Here is a 16,955-nt window from a genome sequence, read left to right as displayed (position 1 = left end):
GGATGGATGGATGGGTGTCTGGGGATGGATGGATGGATGGGTGGGGTATTGGGATGGATCGATGGGGTGTTGGGATGGAAGGATGGATGGATGGGTGTCTGGGGATGGATGGATGGGGTATTGGGATGGATCGATGGGGTGTTGGGATGGATGGATGGAAGGATGGATGGATGGGTGTCTGGGGATGGATGGATGGATGGGTGGGGTGTTGGGATGGATGGATGGGGTGTTGGGATAGATGGATGGAAGGATGGATGGATGGGTGTCTGGGGATGGATGGATGGATGGGTGGGGTATTGGGATGGATGGGTGGGGTATTGGGATGGATGGGTGGGGTATTGGGATGGATCGATGGGGTGTTGGGATGGAAGGATGGATGGATGGGTGTCTGGGGATGGATGGATGGGGTATTGGGATGGATCGATGGGGTGTTGGGATGGGTGGATGGAAGGATGGGTGTCTGGGGATGGATGGATGGATGGTTGCGGTGTCGGGATGGATAGGGTGCATGGGGATCAAAGGGGTGTCTGGGGATGCTGCGAGGGCGATAGAAGGGGGTAGATGAGATAAGAGGAGGCCGATGTGGCTGTTTCTGACCCATACCGGAGACAGGGACTGTAACGGTGCTGCAGAGCGGTGAAAAGCAGCCCCCAGCTCCCCCACCTGCGCTGAGGTAAGGTGTGGACCCAGGGGCGGGGCAGGTTGTGTGACCTGGGGGGGGGGGCCTGAGGCTGTCTGTGTGTATCGCAGTGTGGGTTTTGTCCATGCTGTTGCATGTACGTAGGACATCTGTGTCTATGTGTATCTTTTTTGCTGGGTGCGGATTTGTGGGTGCGTATCTCATTTGTGAGAAACGAATGGGACACGGGGTCTTTCCCCACAAAGCCAGGGATAAAAACCCAGGCATCCTGCCTTCCCCTCCTCCGCCCACCCCTGTTGTTTATCTTCCCGTCCCTGAGAGCTGATTATGTTCCCCCGAGCGTTGCAGATTTATGGGACTGTTATTTCCACCTCTGCTGCCCTCTGCTTTGAACCCAGGCGTCCGGGCGGAGAAATCAGGAAGCCAAGGCCCAGTGGCTGCCTCACCTCTGATGCCCCCACTTTCATCTCCTGCCAGCCTCAGTACCTGCTGCGCTGGGACCTCCCCCTCCCCCCAGCCACACAGAGCAGGACTCCTGGGTTCTTTCCCAAGCTCTAGGAGGGGAGTGGGGTTTGGTGGTTAGCACAGGAGGGGGCTGAGAGCCAGGACTCCTGGGTTCTCTCCCTGCTTCTGGGAGGGGAGTGGGGTTTGGTGGTTAGCACAGGAGGGGGCTGAGAGCCAGGACTCCTGGGTTCTCTCCCTGCTTCTGGGAGGGGGAGTGGGGACTGGTGGTTAGAGCAGGGGGGGCTGAGAGCCAGGACTCCTGGGTTCTCTCCCTGCTTCTGGGAGGGGAGTGGGGTCTGGTGGTTAGAGCGGGGGGGCTGGGAGCCAGGACTCCTGGGTTCTCTCCCTGCTTCTGGGAGGGGAGTGGGGTCTGGTGGTTAGAGCGGGGGGGGGGGGGCTGGGAGCCAGGACTCCTGGGTTCTCTCCCTGGCTCTGGGAGGAGGGTGGCATCTAGCGAAGTGGAAAAGTGCCTTGAAGAAGGGACTAAGGTAATTCAGTGTCAAAGAGCCTGAAATGAAGCCCAGGAGTCTGGGCTCCCAGCAACAGCCCCCCCCCAGTCTAACAACTAGCTCCCCCTCCCCACTTGTCTGCAGGGAGGGGTCACTCTGATGCGTCCGGTCATTCGCTGGCTCCCTTCCCACTTTCCACTCACCCAGCCAGAAGCCAAAGCCCAGAAAGTCCCAAGGCTGGGCGAGCAGGGGGCGCGGGTCGGGATTGAGGGGCACTGGCAGAACTGTGGTGGGGGGACAGGGCTGGGGGCGCAGAGGGCTGCGGGTCAGGGTTGAAAGGCACCAGCAGAGTTGTGTGGGGTGAGTTCTCTAACCATTACACCTGCTGTTCCTACCCTCGGGGCCCTGATGTCTGGCTGCAGCCCAATCCCCCCTGACGGTTGTGGGGCGGAAGCACGAGCGAAGGGAGTCTCCGGAGACCCACACAGATTCTCCAGGTCTGAGAGTAAGTGCCCTGCCTCATTGCAGCTCCTGAACTCCTAATGAGAATTCATCTGGCGCGTAGATGCAGCCACCTCTGGGGCGGGGAAGCTGGGGAACATATAACACTGCACAGGGATGGCTCGTGCGGCGTGGAGATGCAGCCACCTCTGGGGCAGGGCAGCTGGGGAAGAGTCGCACAGCGGATGGGGTCGCTGCTGACAGTGTCTGGTTGCTCCCAGGGGATGTGGATTGTCCCAGCCGGAGATCTCTGCCTGGGGAAGAGGTTCATCCCAGCAAGGAGACATCGCTAATTCTCCCGCCCCTGACCACTGAGAAAGCAGGGAGAGGTATGAGGGAGGGGGGGTCTAGTGGTTAGAGCAGGGGGGCTGGGAGCCAGGACTCCTGGGTTCTCTCTCCAGCTCTGGGAGGAGGTGGGATAGATCGGGGGGGGGGTCTTGGGAGCCAGGACTCCTGGTTTCTCTCCCCAGCTCTGGGAAGGGTGGGGGTCTGGTGGGGCAGATTGGGGGGGCGGGGCTGGGAGCCAGGACTCCTGGGTTCTCTCCCCAGCTCTGGGAAGAGTGGGAGTCTGGTGGGGCAGATCGGGGGGGCGGGGCTGGAAGCCAGGACTCCTGGGTTCTCTCCCCAGCTCTGGGAAGAGTGGGAGTCTGGTGGGGCAGATCGGGGGGGGGGGGGCGGCCCTGGGAGCCAGGACTCCTGGGTTCTCTCCCCAGCCCTGGGAGGGGAGGCAATGTGGTGGGGTAAAGCGGGGGGGGGGGGGGGCTGGGAGCCAGGACTCCTGGGTTCCATCTCCGCTGTCCCCTCTGCTTTCAGACTCCACACCCCAGCCCTCGGGGGGCCCTGCGGTCACCCGCTGCCCCGAGCGCTGGAGGGACAAGGCTCCGCTCCCCGCGCACCCGCAGCCTCCGGTGGCTCCGGCCCAGCTGGGGAAGCAGCGTCTGGGCTCCACCGCATCTGTCTGCAGCCGCCAGAGCTGTAAATCCACCGCCTCGCACATCCAGGAGGTGGCTGGGGATGGTGAGTGAGGGGCTGGGCTGGTGGGGGTGAGGGGCACCGGCAGAGCTGGCGGGAGCCCTGGGCTGGGGTGGCAGGAGCTGTGGGGTGGGAGTGAGGGGCACTGGCAGAGATGGGGGGCGGAGGGGAACCCAGGGTTGGGTTCTGGTTGCCAGTTTCACCCAGAGTTGGGCATCGATTCAGCATCCGCCCGGGGTACCCCTGGGAACTTGTTAACTCAATAATTATTATGGCCATCTCCGCCCAGATAGAAAAGCAAACAGCCCCAGCAAGGGGGCTGGGCTGGGAGCCAGGACTCCTGGGTTCTCTCCCTGACTCTGGGAGGGGAGTTGGTTCTGGTGGCTAGAGCGGGGGGACTGGGAGCCAGGACTCCTGGGTTCTCTCCCCGGCTCTGGGAGGGGAATTGGTTCTGGTGGCTAGAGCGGGGGGACTGGGAGCCAGGACTCCTGGGTTCTCTCCCCGACTCTGGGAGGGGAATTGGTTCTGGTGGCTAGAGCAGGGGGACTGGGAGCCAGGATTCCTGGGTTCTCTCCCCGGCTCTGGGAGGGGAGTGGGGTGTTGCGGTGGCCTGGGATCCCAGACTCTTGGGTTCTCTCATCAGCTTAGCTAACCCTCTGCTCCCTCTTTCTCTCCCCCAGACCGCTGCGCTCACTGTGCCCTGGCCTGTCTGTTCTGCGAGTTCCTGGCGCTGTGCTCCCTGGTGCTGGACGGCCTGGACTGCGGGGCGCTGTGCCTGGCGGGGGGGTGCTGTGCTGGGGGGGACCCCCCGGGGCAGGGCTGCGGGGGAGGTGGCTGCCCCTGCGGAGGGGGGTGCGGGCTCCTCCAGGACTGCTGCGACCCTGCCGACTGCCTGGAAATCTGTCTGGAGTGCTGCTCCATCTGCTTCCCCGTCTGACCCAGGGGCAGGGGCTGAGCCCCCCCCTACTCGGTAAGGGCCCCCAGCTCCTCACGATCCCACCCTGTTCCTGTCTGGTCCGAATCCTGGCTCTCTATGGGGTGATGTCATCGGATGGGCCGAGCCACGCCCCCATGGAGGGTGATGTCACCCAGTGGCCCAAGCCACACTTCCACTTATGTCATTCAATGGGACAAAGCCTATTGGCTGCTCACCTGGGAGGTCCTCCCAATGCAACAAGCCCCACCCAACTCACTGGGGCCTCACCAGAGGTGGTACGCCACGCCCCCATTGGTGGTGATGTCACCGAGTGGAATAAGCCACACCCTATCTACTGTGATGTCATCAAAGGGTCTGCCCAGGTGTCGGGGCAGAGGGACAGCATCAAATAGCCCGGCAGGGCCTGCAGCAAGCCAGGCCTCATTCCCTGTGGCATCAGGTGCACCAAGCCACGCCTCGAGGCGGTGATGTCACTGAATGCGTGGGTGTGGCTGCCAGAGCTCCTCCTCCCCTGCTGTGACATCATCAAATGGACTCGGCTGTCACAAGGGGGAGGGGTATTAACTCTGTGGGTGCTGTCCCCAGCTCTGCCGGTGCCCCTCACTCCCGACCCGCAGCCCCTGCTAGCCCAGCCGTGGGCTCCCCTGCCCCACCTCACTTATGAGCTGGCTAAAGGTGGGTGCCATGTCTCCCAGGATGAAGGATGATGGGGGCTGGGTTCCCTCGGGAGAACTGGAGACTCTGCTGGGATCCCCTTCTCACCCCCACAGAGACGGGAGGACACTGTGGCCCCCGAAGCCGCCCCCCCCGGCCTCAAAAAGCAGCAGGCAAAGGGGGAGCCCCCCCACGTTCGTTTGCTTTTAAATAAATCGCATGAATGAGCTCTTTTAAGCTGACCTCATTTTTTTGGGGGGGGAGAGGGGTGTTGGGCTAGAACTCCCAGCATGCACTGCTCCTGATTGCCCCCCCAGCTAGAAATTCTGCCATTGCCTCCCCAAGGAACTGCAAATCCCAGCATGCACTGCACCTGATCCTCCCCAGAGAACCATAAATCCCAGCAGGTTTCAGAGTAGCAGCCGTGTTAGTCTGTATTCGCAAAAAGAAAAGGAGTACTTGTGGCACCTTAGAGACTAACCAATTTATTTGAGCATGAGCTTTCGTGAGCTACAGCTCACTTCATCAGATGCATATCGTGGAAACTGCAGAAGACATTATATACACAGAGACCATGAAACAATACCTCCTCCCACCCCACTCTCCTGCTGGTAATAGCTTATCTAAAGTGATCATCAAGGTGGGCCATTTCCAGCACAAATCCAGGTTTTCTCACCCCCCCTGCACATCCACCAATGTGATCTATGCCATCATGTGCCAGCAATGCCCCTCTGCCATGTACATTGGTCAAACTGGACAGTCTCTACGTAAAAGAATAAATGGGCACAAATCAGATGTCAAGAATTATAACATTCATAAACCAGTCGGAGAACACTTCAATCTCTCTGGTCACGCAATCACAGACATGAAGGTCGCTATCTTACAACAAAAAAACTTCAAATCCAGACTCCAGCGAGAAACTGCTGAATTGGAATTCATTTGCAAATTGGATACTATTAATTTAGGCTTAAATAGAGACTGGGAGTGGCTAAGTCATTATGCAAGGTAGCCTATTTCCCCTTGTTTTTTTCTACCCCCTCCCCCCGACGTTCTGGTTAAACTTGGATTTATGCTGGAAATGGCCCACCTTGATTATCATGCACATTGTAAGGAGAGTGGTCAGTTTGGATGAGCTATTGCCAGCAGGAGAGTGAGTTTGTGTGGGGGGGGCGGAGGGTGAGAAAACCTGGATTTGTGCTGGAAATGGCCCAACGTGATGATCACTTTAGATAAGCTATTACCAGCAGGAGAGTGGGGTGGGAGGAGGTATTTTTTTCATGCTTTGTGTGTATATAAAAAGATCTTCTACACTTTCCACAGTTTTCAGAGTAGCAGCCGTGTTAGTCTGTATTCGCAAAAAGAAAAGGAGGACTTGTGGCACCTTAGAGACTAACCAATTTATTAGAGCATAAGCTTTCGTGAGCTACAGCTCACTTCCTCAGATGCATATCGTGGAAACTGCAGCAGGCTCCACAGTATGCATCGGATGAAGTGAGCTGTAGCTCACGAAAGCTCATGCTCAAATAAATTGGTTCGTCTCTAAGGTGCGACAAGTCCTCCTTTTCTTTTTATAAATCCCAGCATGCACTGCTCCTGATTTTCCCCCCCCCCCCCCCCGCAGGGAACTACACATCCTAGCATGCATTGCTCTTGCTGGGTGGGGTCCCCGAAACACTACGGTCTCTATCCCAGCATGCACTGCTGCTACAGGGTCCCAGATCACATGACCCACGGAGACTACAATTCCCACGATGCAGTGCTGCAGAGAGGCAGTCCCTCGCTGCTGTCCTACACTGCGCATGCGCTCCTATAAGCCTCTTTTTTGCGCCTGCGCAATAGGGGAAAACCTCACGGGGGCTAGGCCTCCTGCGCAGGCGCAGCGAGAGCGAGCCGGTCTCTGCGCAGGCGCACTGAGGAAATCCCGCCGCCGTCAGCCCAGCTCTGTTGTCCAGTTCAGCCCAGCCCCGAAGGCTGCCCTCCCCGCCCGACTCCATCCCCCCCAGCGCCGCCGCCGCCCTAGCTTCCGCTTCCGGCTTGGGAAATAACCACTTCCGGTTCGGCGCCGTCTCTCCGCGGGGTCGGTCGCGTGCGGCGCGGTAAGCAGTTGTCGGGCAAGGGAGGTTGTGCGCCTGCGCCGCCGCTGTGCCGGCGGGTGCTCGTGCGCATGCGCTCAGCGGGGACGGGGGGGACGCACGTTCCAACGGCTGCAGGCACGTGCCCGTACTGCGCATGCGCTGTGGCTTCACCTTGTGCAACGCCCGAACGTTGGGCCTCAGGGCGCATGCGCAGAGGCGATAGCCATGAAGGCGGGTCCTACAAGAACATACCAGGTTGGGTGGGGGTGTTTGCTGAAGGAGGTTACCAGTGATGTATTATTGTAGGCCCTACAATAATATATGTGTATTCATTTGAGGGCTGCAATAATAGGTGGCTATTTATGTAGGTCCTACAGTAACGTTTGGTTTATTCCCGGTGGGGGGGATGGATTCGGCACCTTGCGACAACACGACTGACTTATTGTAGGGCCTACAGTAACCTGCTCATCGTTTACCAGGACTCTGGGTCAATCTACCAACTAGCGCAGGGCCTGCAATCCCACATACGTAATTAATTTCGCTCCAGTGACAATTTACGTATTCATGGAGGGCCGACAATCATGTATCCACATTAATGCAGAACCTGTGTTGACATACTTCATTAGCGCAGGGCCCTAGAATAATATGCCTCTACTTAATTTGGATCCGGAAAATAAAAGATATGAAAGAAATTGAAAGATGATTGCTGGAGAGAGGGTTACCAGTCAACAGAGACTCCTCGCCTTGGATATGTTTCTTAGAACAAAGGTCTGGAGAAAAGCAAAGCACAGATAAGGTGGCAAAAACTACAGGGCAAAGCTGAAAAGGACTTTAGGGAGCAGTTGTGGAGAAGGTAAGGTCGGCACCACGTGCTGTAGAAGAGGATAAATCTGGGGATTTTATAGTGACAAGTGATGGGTGAATCAAAGGGGAAGGCTTCACTCCCAAAGAAATTTGGTGGTGAGGCGAGGAAGTACAAGAAGGGTACAAGAAGTACAAGAAGTACAAGTACAAGAAGTACAAGTACATTAAAAGATAATGGGGAAAAGTTTAAACTCTGTCAAAAGAGTAGGAGGAGGCATAGAAGAATGTAGTTGTAAAAGCAAAAGCAAAGGACGTTGAGGATCTTTATGCACGACTTGGAACACAGGAAGGGGAAAAAGAAGCGTATAGCCTGGCAGAAGGACAGGAGAGAAGCACCAAATATATATAGAAAGGGAGGTTCATGAAAGATGAAACTGGTAGGCAGTTGCCCTGATGATAGTCCCATAACAGATCCATGGAACGGGGTTTTGAACAAATGAAGAAAGCCCAGGAGAGCCCTCCCACTTCAAAAAGCACTGAAGCCCTTTCTTGTTCAATTTCATCCTGAATGCCCTCACAAGGAACAACTCCAGTGGCTAGAAGCTGAAGCTGGACAAATTAAGCCTGGAAATAAGGTGTCAATTTTTAATGAGCGGAATTAATCATGGGAACAGTGTACTAAGGGTCATGGTGCATTCTCCATCACTAGCAATTTTTCCAATCAAGATTGGATGTTTTTCTAAAATATCGACTCTAGGAATTATTTTGGGGAAGTTTCGTGGCCTGGGTTGTACAATAAATTTACAATTATTTAAGGACAGTCTCTACTACATTCTCAAACAGCATTTTTCTTACTTTGCCTGTCTGTAAATTTTGCTTATTATCGATGGAAATATTTTTTTGTCTGTTGGTGGGCGTCTGCTAAAATCGACGTTTACTAAGATTTACTATTTAAAGAAAACTCTATTCCTTCCAAGCCTAAAGATACTCTAGAAGAGGATCTGGATAATTGGAGAGACGTATTGGAGAATCATGGGCTCAAAATAAGCCTGTGATTTCAATAGCGTGAACACTCAAGAATAGCCTTGATGCTAGATGGGTGGGCAGTACCGAAAATGTTAAGTTTCAAGTATCGTGAGTTCTAGAATCCGGGAAAATGAGGAAATAGAGGACACAATTAAACCTGGAACAATAAATACCTGGCTGAAGATGGAGAGAAGTGGCGCGGTATGTATCAGGAAGATACTGAGAAAATTAAAAGGGCAAGTGTCGAAAATCGTGCTCCATCCTCTCTTAATGCAAAGAAGAAACGTGAGGAAATGATCTGTTCTGCAGAAACGCACACACTGAGGGGGATGAGTGGTGAGAACAAGAAGGACCATGCGAGGGATGAATATGTCACAGACATACTCAAAGTAACCCCTATAAAGGAAAAAAAAGGCCCAGATTGTTTGGTCACAAAAGTGCGGGCCGGACAGTTATGTGGGTGAGAGAGTCCAGAAGGTCAAGAGTGATGTAAAAAGACAGAGAGGCCAACCCAAGAAGAAGTAGGGTTATAGAAGATATGAAATGGAACAGAGCACTTTGGAGGGAGAGGATTCGTACAGCAGAGTCTGTTTGATTAGATAAGGAGGACGACTTAATTTGAGGCTTGTATCAATAAATCATTTAGGGTAGGGACTACTATAACAGATCCACATCAACCTGGCTTCTTTGTCAGTATGCCTGTTATTTAGGATCGCAGGGTTTTGATTTTTGTCAGTCAATGTTCACTGCCCACATCGACGGAAGAATATTTCTAGCGATAAGAGTCTAAATTCCCAGCTAGGCAAGGTAAGAGAAATCCTGCTTGAGACCTGATTGAGGATACTGACTGTATATGCTGAATAGCCGAGGAAGAATTGCTCCTCCCTGATTTCGACAAAATATACATGGGCCAGAAGTATGTTAATAAACTTATTGCAAACGAGTTGCTCACTAACTCTGCAAACAGACTGGTGATAATGCTGCTGGCATTTGTATATTTTAACCTGTGGTGTTGACAACTTGTAACGAGTATAAAGCTTTAACTTCTGGAATCTTGGCATCTCCCGTCATTAAGCAATTGTCTCACCCAGCCCATAATTTCCTGCAACTGCAAAAATCTAAATTGATAAAAATAAAGATGCGTGAAGCCCATTATTTTGTCAACCCGTGAATATTTAAATGGATGAAACCAGAAAAAAGCACTTAAAAATAAATGTCGACATTATCCATTTAATTATACTAAGAAACCTATTTCTGCCAAGCCTCCCATTTATTGTAGGTCCTACAGAAACATATCCACATTAAATTTGGTCCATTGCCACTGTACCTATTAATGTAGATGCCTTAGGATCACGCTACAAGCAGCCTACCTCAGTTTCCCTTTTTCAACTAGTCAAAACTTCAGCCAGGTTTTTTCTTGCTTAGAAATACTTCTCCTTGGGGATTGGTTCCGTGACGGGTTGGACCTCCCTGGGATGTCACCTGGTGTGCTGTGACACCCCTGAGTCTGCCTGTTCTGCCAGCATGGGCCTCCTTTAGCCAGTCTTACTAAACCTCCTCTCACACCCACACAGGCAGGGCCACACCCAGCTGCAGATCAGCTCTGGGAAGACTCATCTTGAGGGACATGCTCCAGCACTCAGATGTGCACCTCCCTTGGAGTGCAGACCCAAAGATGTATTCTATTCGCCTCTTCCCTCAAGGTGGAAGAGAGTATGCACAATTTCTCGCCCCCCCAGTTAGAAATCACATAGACTGGGTTGTATTATAAACCAGAAATCAACATATTCACTATAACAGGTGTATTTTAAGTAGTTAAGGAGGTAACAGACAGAACAAGGCAGATTACGAAGAAAATAGAGCACGCAAACGAAGCTTAATACGCTACAGAAACTGGTTACATGTGAGTTCTCACCCGAAATGTGGTTCTAATAATCTTCTTCCTGGGCCAGATGCCCTTCCAGCCTGGGCCCAGTTCTCTCCCCCTGTAGTCATCTTGGGTGGGGTAGCAGGGGAGAATGACGACCAGGATTACCTCACTCCCCACCCTGAAATAGGATTTGCATGAGGCAGGAGCCCTTTGTTTTCCTAGTCTGACCCCCCGCCCCTTCCGGTGGAAAGTTACAAGAAGTCCCAGGTAATGTTTTAATATTAGGTGACAAGCCTGCCTGACTCTGTAGGATCACAGTGTCCCTGAGGCAGGGGCAGTACGGAGGGTCCACAGGAAGGCCAAGCTTTTCACAGACCCTTGTCCTCGCTGATGGGCCATCCGCCCTGTCTGGCTTTTCCGTTCTTGTACCTGAAGCGTTAGCAGGGGGCGTCACCCAAAGTAGCATAATTGAAATACAGATACAGAGTCAATATTCCCAACTTCAGATACAAAAACTTGAGCCCTGGGCCATTAAAACTACTTTGAAAGGGCCTCCGATAATATATCCGTGTTAATTTAGGTCGAGGGCCATTACACCTGTTAGTGTAGGGCCTACAGTAATGTATCGGTGTTCGTTTAGAACCTTTGTCCATATATCTGTTAATGCAGGACCGACAGTAATAGATCCCTCATTAATTTGGCTCCAGTGCCATCAGACCTATTATTGTAGGGCCTGTAATAACGTGTCTCAGCTAATTCCGCCTTAGCAACACAAAAGTCTTCTCGTTAAAAAGCGAACAACCCCGGTGGCGAGCCGGGAAGGGTGGATAACTGGCCCTCATCCTTTGCCCTCCAGGCCCGGGGGCGTCAGAGCCGAAATGGGGCGCTCGTCGAAGGACAAGCGGGACATCTACTACCGCCTGGCGAAGGAGGAGGGCTGGCGGGCCCGCAGTGCCTTCAAACTCCTGCAGCTGGACGAGGAGTTCCAGCTGTTTGAGGGTAAACCGGGAACCGGCCCCAGCCTCCGGCCCTGCCCCGACTTGCTGCAGCCCCTTCTGTTAGGTGTATTATTAGCCATGTGCTGCACAAAGCCTGGTGGAGACTGAGGTCCCGTTGTGCTGCCCAATCCCTTGGGAGAACTCAGGCGTCCTGGCTTTCCAGCTCCCCTGCTCTAACCACTAGATCCCACTCCCTTCTCAGAGCTGGGAGAGAACCCAGGAGTCCTGTCTCCAAGCCCCCCTGCTCTAACCACCTGACCCCACTCCAGTCTCAGAGCTGGGAGAGAGTCCTGGCTCCCAGCCCCCTCCCCCAGCTCTAACCACCTGACCCCACTGCCCTTCCAGAGCTGAGGGGAGAACCCAGGTGTCCTGGCTCCCAGTCCCCCCGCTCTCATTCTCTCCCTGCAGGGGTGCGCCGGGCGGTCGATCTCTGTGCTGCCCCAGGCAGCTGGAGCCAGGTTCTGAGCAGGAAACTGAAGTGAGTGGGAAGGGGGGGGTGGGGGTTGGAGGTGGAGGTAGGATGGGGGGGGCAGGCTAGCAGGGGGCAATATGGGGGAATGGGACGGGGTGGGACTGGGTGATTGGAAGGGTGAAGGCGGGATTGGGAGGGTCACAGTGGTGTGGGGGGATAGGAGGGGCGGCAATGGAGTAGAAGGGGGTGGGACAGGGTGTGGGGAAATGGGGCAGGAGGGAGTGCGGTGATCTAGGCGGGGTGAGGTGGGAGGGGGAGGGCGGGGTGGGATGGGAGTGGGGGCGTGGGTGGGACTGGGGTGTAGCAGCAGGTGGGAAGGGGAAGCCACCCCCTGGCTGTCTCTCACCCCTGCCTGTCCCCCAGGGGCGGTGCTGGGGAGGGCTCTGACTCTGTGAAGATTGTCGCAGTCGATCTCCAGGCCATGGCTCCGCTCCCGGGGGTGGTCCAGATCCAGGGGGACATCACCAAGGTACGTGGGGGGGCCACGCCAGCCCACCCCCCCCCCCCGCCTCCTCCGATCCGAGTCCGTCTGTCCTGAACCGTAACCTGGCCCGTCTGTCCCCTGCCAGGTCTCCACGGCCCAGGAGATCATCCAGCACTTCGAAGGGCAGCCGGCCGACCTGGTGGTCTGTGACGGGGCCCCCGACGGTGAGTGGGAGCAGCCTGCCTGGCTCCAGGTGGGAGGGGGGCAGGGGGCTCCTCGCTGGCGCCCCATGGCGGGCACCGCGTGGGGTAGGACTGGGCCCCACTGAGCCCCCTCTCCCCTCCTGGCTTGCAGTGACCGGCCTTCATGATATCGACGAATACATCCAAGCGCAGCTGCTGCTAGCGGTGAGTACCCTGCCCGGCTGCAAAGGAGCACCCCCTGCCAAGCCCTGCTCCCCTCGGCACAGCGCCCCCGTCAGGTGATTCCGTTCCCCAATCCCCCCCTGCAGTTTCAATCGCTACCTGTCCCAAATAGCTGTTCCCCAGCTTCCCCACCCCAGAGGTGGCTGCATCGGAGCGCCGGGCGAGCCGTACCTGTGCGGCGTTATGTGTGGCTGTTCCCCAATTTCCCCACCCCAGAGGTGGCTGCATCTCAGTGCCGAGAGAGCTGTCCCTGTTTTATTAAGGATTTTGGCATTCGCTGATAATTTCCTTTTCTCCTTCTCATTCCAGGCTCTGAACATCACGACCCACGTCCTGAATAAAGGAGGCACCTTTGTGGCCAAGGTAAATATTAGGCCCTCTAAGAAGCCCCGGGGTCCTAGCTGAAGGGGTAACAGCCGCAAGGGAGTGACTCACCTGGTGCTGAGATGCAGCCACCTCTGGGACAGGGCGGCTGGGGAACAGTGCCCTCTAGCTGTGGCCATGTCTCTGGACGATTGGAGTTGTAACTGAGGGAATAGGGGTGTGATGCCAGGGGGCAACATGCTGATGGGGTGCGGGGCGTGGGGCGCTCACCCGTGGCAGTCAGGGCCGGGTGCCGGGAGGTGCCGTGCTGCAGGGAGCTGGGCGTGGGGCGCTCTCCCCTGGCGGTCAGGGCCGGGAGCCGGGAGGTGCCGTGCTGCGGGGAGCTGGGCGTGGGGCGCTCTCCCCTGGCGGTCAGGGCTGGGGCAGGAAGGTGCCGTGCTGCGGGGAGCTGGGCGTGGGGCGCTCTCCCCTGGCGGTCAGGGCCAGGGGCCGGGAGGTGCCGTGCTGCGGGGCATGGGGCGTGGGGCGCTCTCCCCTGGCAGTCAGGGCCGGGCGCTGGGGACACCATTGGGATCGTTGCTGCACTGCCCCCTGCTGGCCTGTCACCGTGTTCCCACCTTGCCCTAGATCTTCCGGGGGAAGGACGTGACGCTTCTCTACTCCCAGCTCCGCATCTTCTTTCCTGACGTCACCTGCGCCAAACCCCGGAGCAGCCGAAACTCCAGCATCGGTGAGGGCAGAACTGGGTGTGCCAGTGGGGCAGATCCAGGGGTTGGGAGGGTATCCGGGTGGCCGGGCTGTCCCCTGCAAGGACCCAACTGCTCTGTCCCCGGGTGGGCTAAGCCTCCGGGGGCAGGCATCTTTTTGATGTTGGGGGGCACACCCAGTTTATCCAGCGCCCCCTCCTCGGAGCCAGCAGCGCTGCCCAGCGCCTGGGCTCGTGCCAACCCCACGCGCTCCCCGAGGTTTGTATGCTCCGTGTCCAAAGGTGAGAGCGCTCTGGTGGTGCCTCATCTCCCATGGGAAGTGTAAAGCACGTTAGACACAGACACGCTCTGCATGGAGCCCCACACATGGGTGATCAGCAGGGGGCGCTCTCCCTTGGCAGTCAGGGCTGGGCAGTAGCGGGCACCGTGGGGTGGGGGACTGGAGGGGGGATGCTGTGCTGCGGGGCAGGGGGCTCAGCCGGGGGCACTCTCCCCTGGCAGGCAGGGCTGGGCGCTGCGGGGCCAAGCAAACAGATATCACATTCTGGGAATGTGCCTCCCCCGGCTACATTAGGTCCCATCAACTTGAGCCCTGAGATGCCCAAATCTGTTCCGTCTAGTCTCCTGTCGGGCACCCCCTTTGCCAGCCTCGCCAGGTGCCCCCCAGGCCCTTGCCAGGGGTATCTACCCCATGGCAAAGCTGCACCTTGGCTCGGTGCTCTGTTGGTCTCCAGAGAGATTCCCTCTCAGTGGCGGGTGTTTAAAATCGACGACCTTTGCCACCCGCTTCTTGGCGAAGGGCTGGGAACCCAGCTCAGCGGGCAGTGCCTGCTGCCCGGGGTTTGCTGCCAGGGAAGGCTTCGACTCCAGGCGAGGCTCGCGCCCGCTCTTCATAAATTGGACGGGCGCCCCGACTCGCTGCACACCCCTAACCACGTCTCTCCCGCCTCCAGAGGCCTTTGTTGTCTGCCGGGGGTACTGCCCGCCCGAGGGCTACGTGCCCAATATGTCCAACCCCCTGCTGGACCATTGCTACGGTAAGGAGCTGTGCTTCAGAGAGTGGGGGGCTCAGTAAGGGGTGCTTTCCCCTGGCAGGCAGGGCTGGGCACTGGGGGGCACTGTGCCATGGGGGGCTCGGCAGGGGGTGCTTTCCCCTGGCAGGCAGGTCTGGGCGCTGGGGGGGCACTGTGCCATGGGGAGCAGGACTGGGCTGTAGCAGGCACCATGGGGTGGGGGGCTCGGCAGGGGGTACTTTCCCCTGGCAGGCAGGTCTGGGCACTGGGGGGCACTGTGCCATGGGGGGCTCGGCAGGGGGTGCTTTCCCCTGGCAGGCAGGTCTGGGCGCTGGGGGGCACTGTGCCATGGGGGGCTCGGCAGGGGGTGCTTTCCCCTGACAGGCAGGTCTGGGCGCTGGGGGGGCACTGTGCCATGGGGAGCAGGACTGGGCTGTAGCGGGCACCGTGGGGTGGGGGGCTCGGCAGGGGGTACTTTCCCCTTTCAGGCTGGGTGCTGGGGGGCACCATGCCACAGGGCGCAGGGCTCAGCAGGGGGTGCTCGTCCTCAGTCGGCTCTTGTTTATGTCTGTGCCTTTCCAGATGTGGATTTTAACCAGCTGGAAGGTCCCAACAGAGTCATTGTCCCGTTCTTGGCCTGTGGGGATCTGAGCTCCTACGACTCGGACCGGACGTATCCCCTCCAGGTGGGACTGCAGGGATCGGGGCGGGATCCCGGCAGCGGGGGAGGCTGGCGGGGCGGGGACTCGCAGGCTGGGGGGTGGGATCCCGGCAGCGGGGCGGGGACTCGCAGGCTGGGGGTTTGGGGGGGATCCCGGCAGCGGGCGGGGCGGGGACTCGCAGGCTGGGGGTTTGGGGAGGATCCCGGCAGCGGGGGAGGCGGGCGGGGCGGGGACTCGCAGGCTGGGGGTTTGGGGGGGATCCCGGCAGCGGGGGAGGCGGGTGGGGCAGGGACTCACAGGCTGGGGGTTTGGGGGGGATCCCGGCAGCGGGGGAGGCGGGCGGGGCGGGGACTCGCAGGCTGGGGGGTGGGATCCCGGCAGCGGGGCGGGGACTCGCAGGCTGGGGGTTTGGGGGGGATCCCGGCAGCGGGGGAGGCGGGCGGGGCGGGGACTCGCAGGCTGGGGGTTTGGGGGGGATCCCGGCAGCGGGGGAGGCGGGTGGGGCAGGGACTCACAGGCTGGGGGTTTGGGGGGGATCCCGGCAGCGGGGGAGGCGGGCGGGGCGGGGACTCGCAGGCTGGGGGGTGGGATCCCGGCAGCGGGGCGGGGACTCGCAGGCTGGGGGTTTGGGGGGGATCCCGGCAGCGGGGGAGGCGGGCGGGGCGGGGACTCGCAGGCTGGGGGTTTGGGGGGGATCCCGGCAGCGGGGGAGGCGGGTGGGGCAGGGACTCACAGGCTGGGGGTTTGGGGGGGATCCCGGCAGCGGGGGAGGCGGGCGGGGCGGGGACTCGCAGGCTGGGGGGTGGGATCCCGGCAGCGGGGCGGGGACTCGCAGGCTGGGGGTTTGGGGGGGATCCCGGCAGCGGGGGAGGCGGGCGGGGTGTGGACTCACGGGTTGGGGGGGGATCCCGGCAGCGGGGGAGGCAGGCAGGCATGCTGGCACCCCCTGTACACCCGTCTCTCTCTCCCCCCTCTGCAGCTGGCCCCAGGGAAGGAATACAGCTATGTGCCCCCCACCCAGCCCCCCATCCGTCCCCCCTACCAGGAAGCCTGCTTCTTGAAGAGGAACAACCGATTGGCTAGGGAGCCTGGGCCGTCCCGGTTGGAGGAGCCTGGCCCCGCCCCCTCATATGGGTCAGCGTCAGAACCTCAGGCCTGCCCCCCGGAGGCAGCTGTTGAAAATGTCCTGGCGTCTCTGTCTGTGTCACCATAGTGTGTGTGTCCGTCCCTGCCAGGGCTGAGCCCTGCTCCGCATCCGTGAAAAGAGCATTTGAATTTAACCCGTAATGTCCGGTCTTTGCAGGGGACTCTCCCCGCCCCTGCTTCTATTTTAATAAAGACTCACGGAGAGGTCACCAGTGGATGCCTTTCAACCCGAGCCCTGCATCACCTTGGCAATCTTCCCCTTCAGGGATATCATGGAGCAGGGAGTTCTGCTGGTTAACGGCGGTAGCTTCTTCCCTCAGTCAGCAGCCCACCCGTTGTTGCCTTAGCCCCT

General features: G+C 58.1%; 2 protein-coding genes across 2 annotated transcripts; both read left to right on the top strand.

The window, feature by feature from the left end:
• Positions 1 to 1,911: 1,911 nt before the first annotated feature.
• On the top strand, positions 1,912 to 4,003 carry LOC311511989 (uncharacterized protein; the record flags this gene model as incomplete). The annotated part of the gene is made up of 4 exons (XM_084612962.1): positions 1,912 to 2,098; positions 2,316 to 2,423; positions 2,908 to 3,111; positions 3,747 to 4,003. Exons 1-4 carry the CDS (start codon positions 2,002 to 2,004, stop codon positions 4,001 to 4,003), a joined length of 666 nt encoding a protein of 221 aa, XP_084469088.1. The 5' UTR covers positions 1,912 to 2,001.
• A 2,548-nt stretch (positions 4,004 to 6,551) lies between these two features.
• On the top strand, positions 6,552 to 16,812 carry FTSJ1 (FtsJ RNA 2'-O-methyltransferase 1). Its single transcript, XM_084612679.1, has 11 exons — positions 6,552 to 6,753; positions 11,289 to 11,431; positions 11,839 to 11,908; positions 12,266 to 12,371; positions 12,472 to 12,550; positions 12,681 to 12,733; positions 13,061 to 13,114; positions 13,703 to 13,805; positions 14,736 to 14,819; positions 15,378 to 15,481; positions 16,437 to 16,812. The coding sequence occupies exons 2-11, from the start codon at positions 11,311 to 11,313 to the stop codon at positions 16,668 to 16,670; spliced, it is 1,008 nt and encodes a 335-aa protein (XP_084468805.1). The 5' UTR covers positions 6,552 to 6,753; positions 11,289 to 11,310; the 3' UTR covers positions 16,671 to 16,812.
• Positions 16,813 to 16,955: the final 143 nt, after the last annotated feature.

The sequence above is a fragment of the Lepidochelys olivacea genome (assembly GCF_965140295.1).
Source record: "Lepidochelys olivacea isolate rLepOli2 genome assembly, chromosome: 23".
Lineage (NCBI taxonomy): Eukaryota > Metazoa > Chordata > Testudines > Cheloniidae > Lepidochelys > Lepidochelys olivacea.
Note: the sequence above shows the minus strand (reverse complement) of the source record. Positions and strands in the feature narration are given on the sequence as shown.

Excerpts from the sequence above, each read along its gene's own strand:
- FTSJ1 (XM_084612679.1), top strand. The coding sequence starts at position 11,311 with ATGGGGCGCTCGTCGAAGGACAAGCGGGACATCTACTACCGCCTGGCG. Across the intron at positions 12,734-13,060 it reads AAGCGCAGCTGCTGCTAGCG|GCTCTGAACATCACGACCCA; the intron begins GTGAGTACCCTG and ends TTCTCATTCCAG. Across the intron at positions 13,115-13,702 it reads GAGGCACCTTTGTGGCCAAG|ATCTTCCGGGGGAAGGACGT; the intron begins GTAAATATTAGG and ends ACCTTGCCCTAG.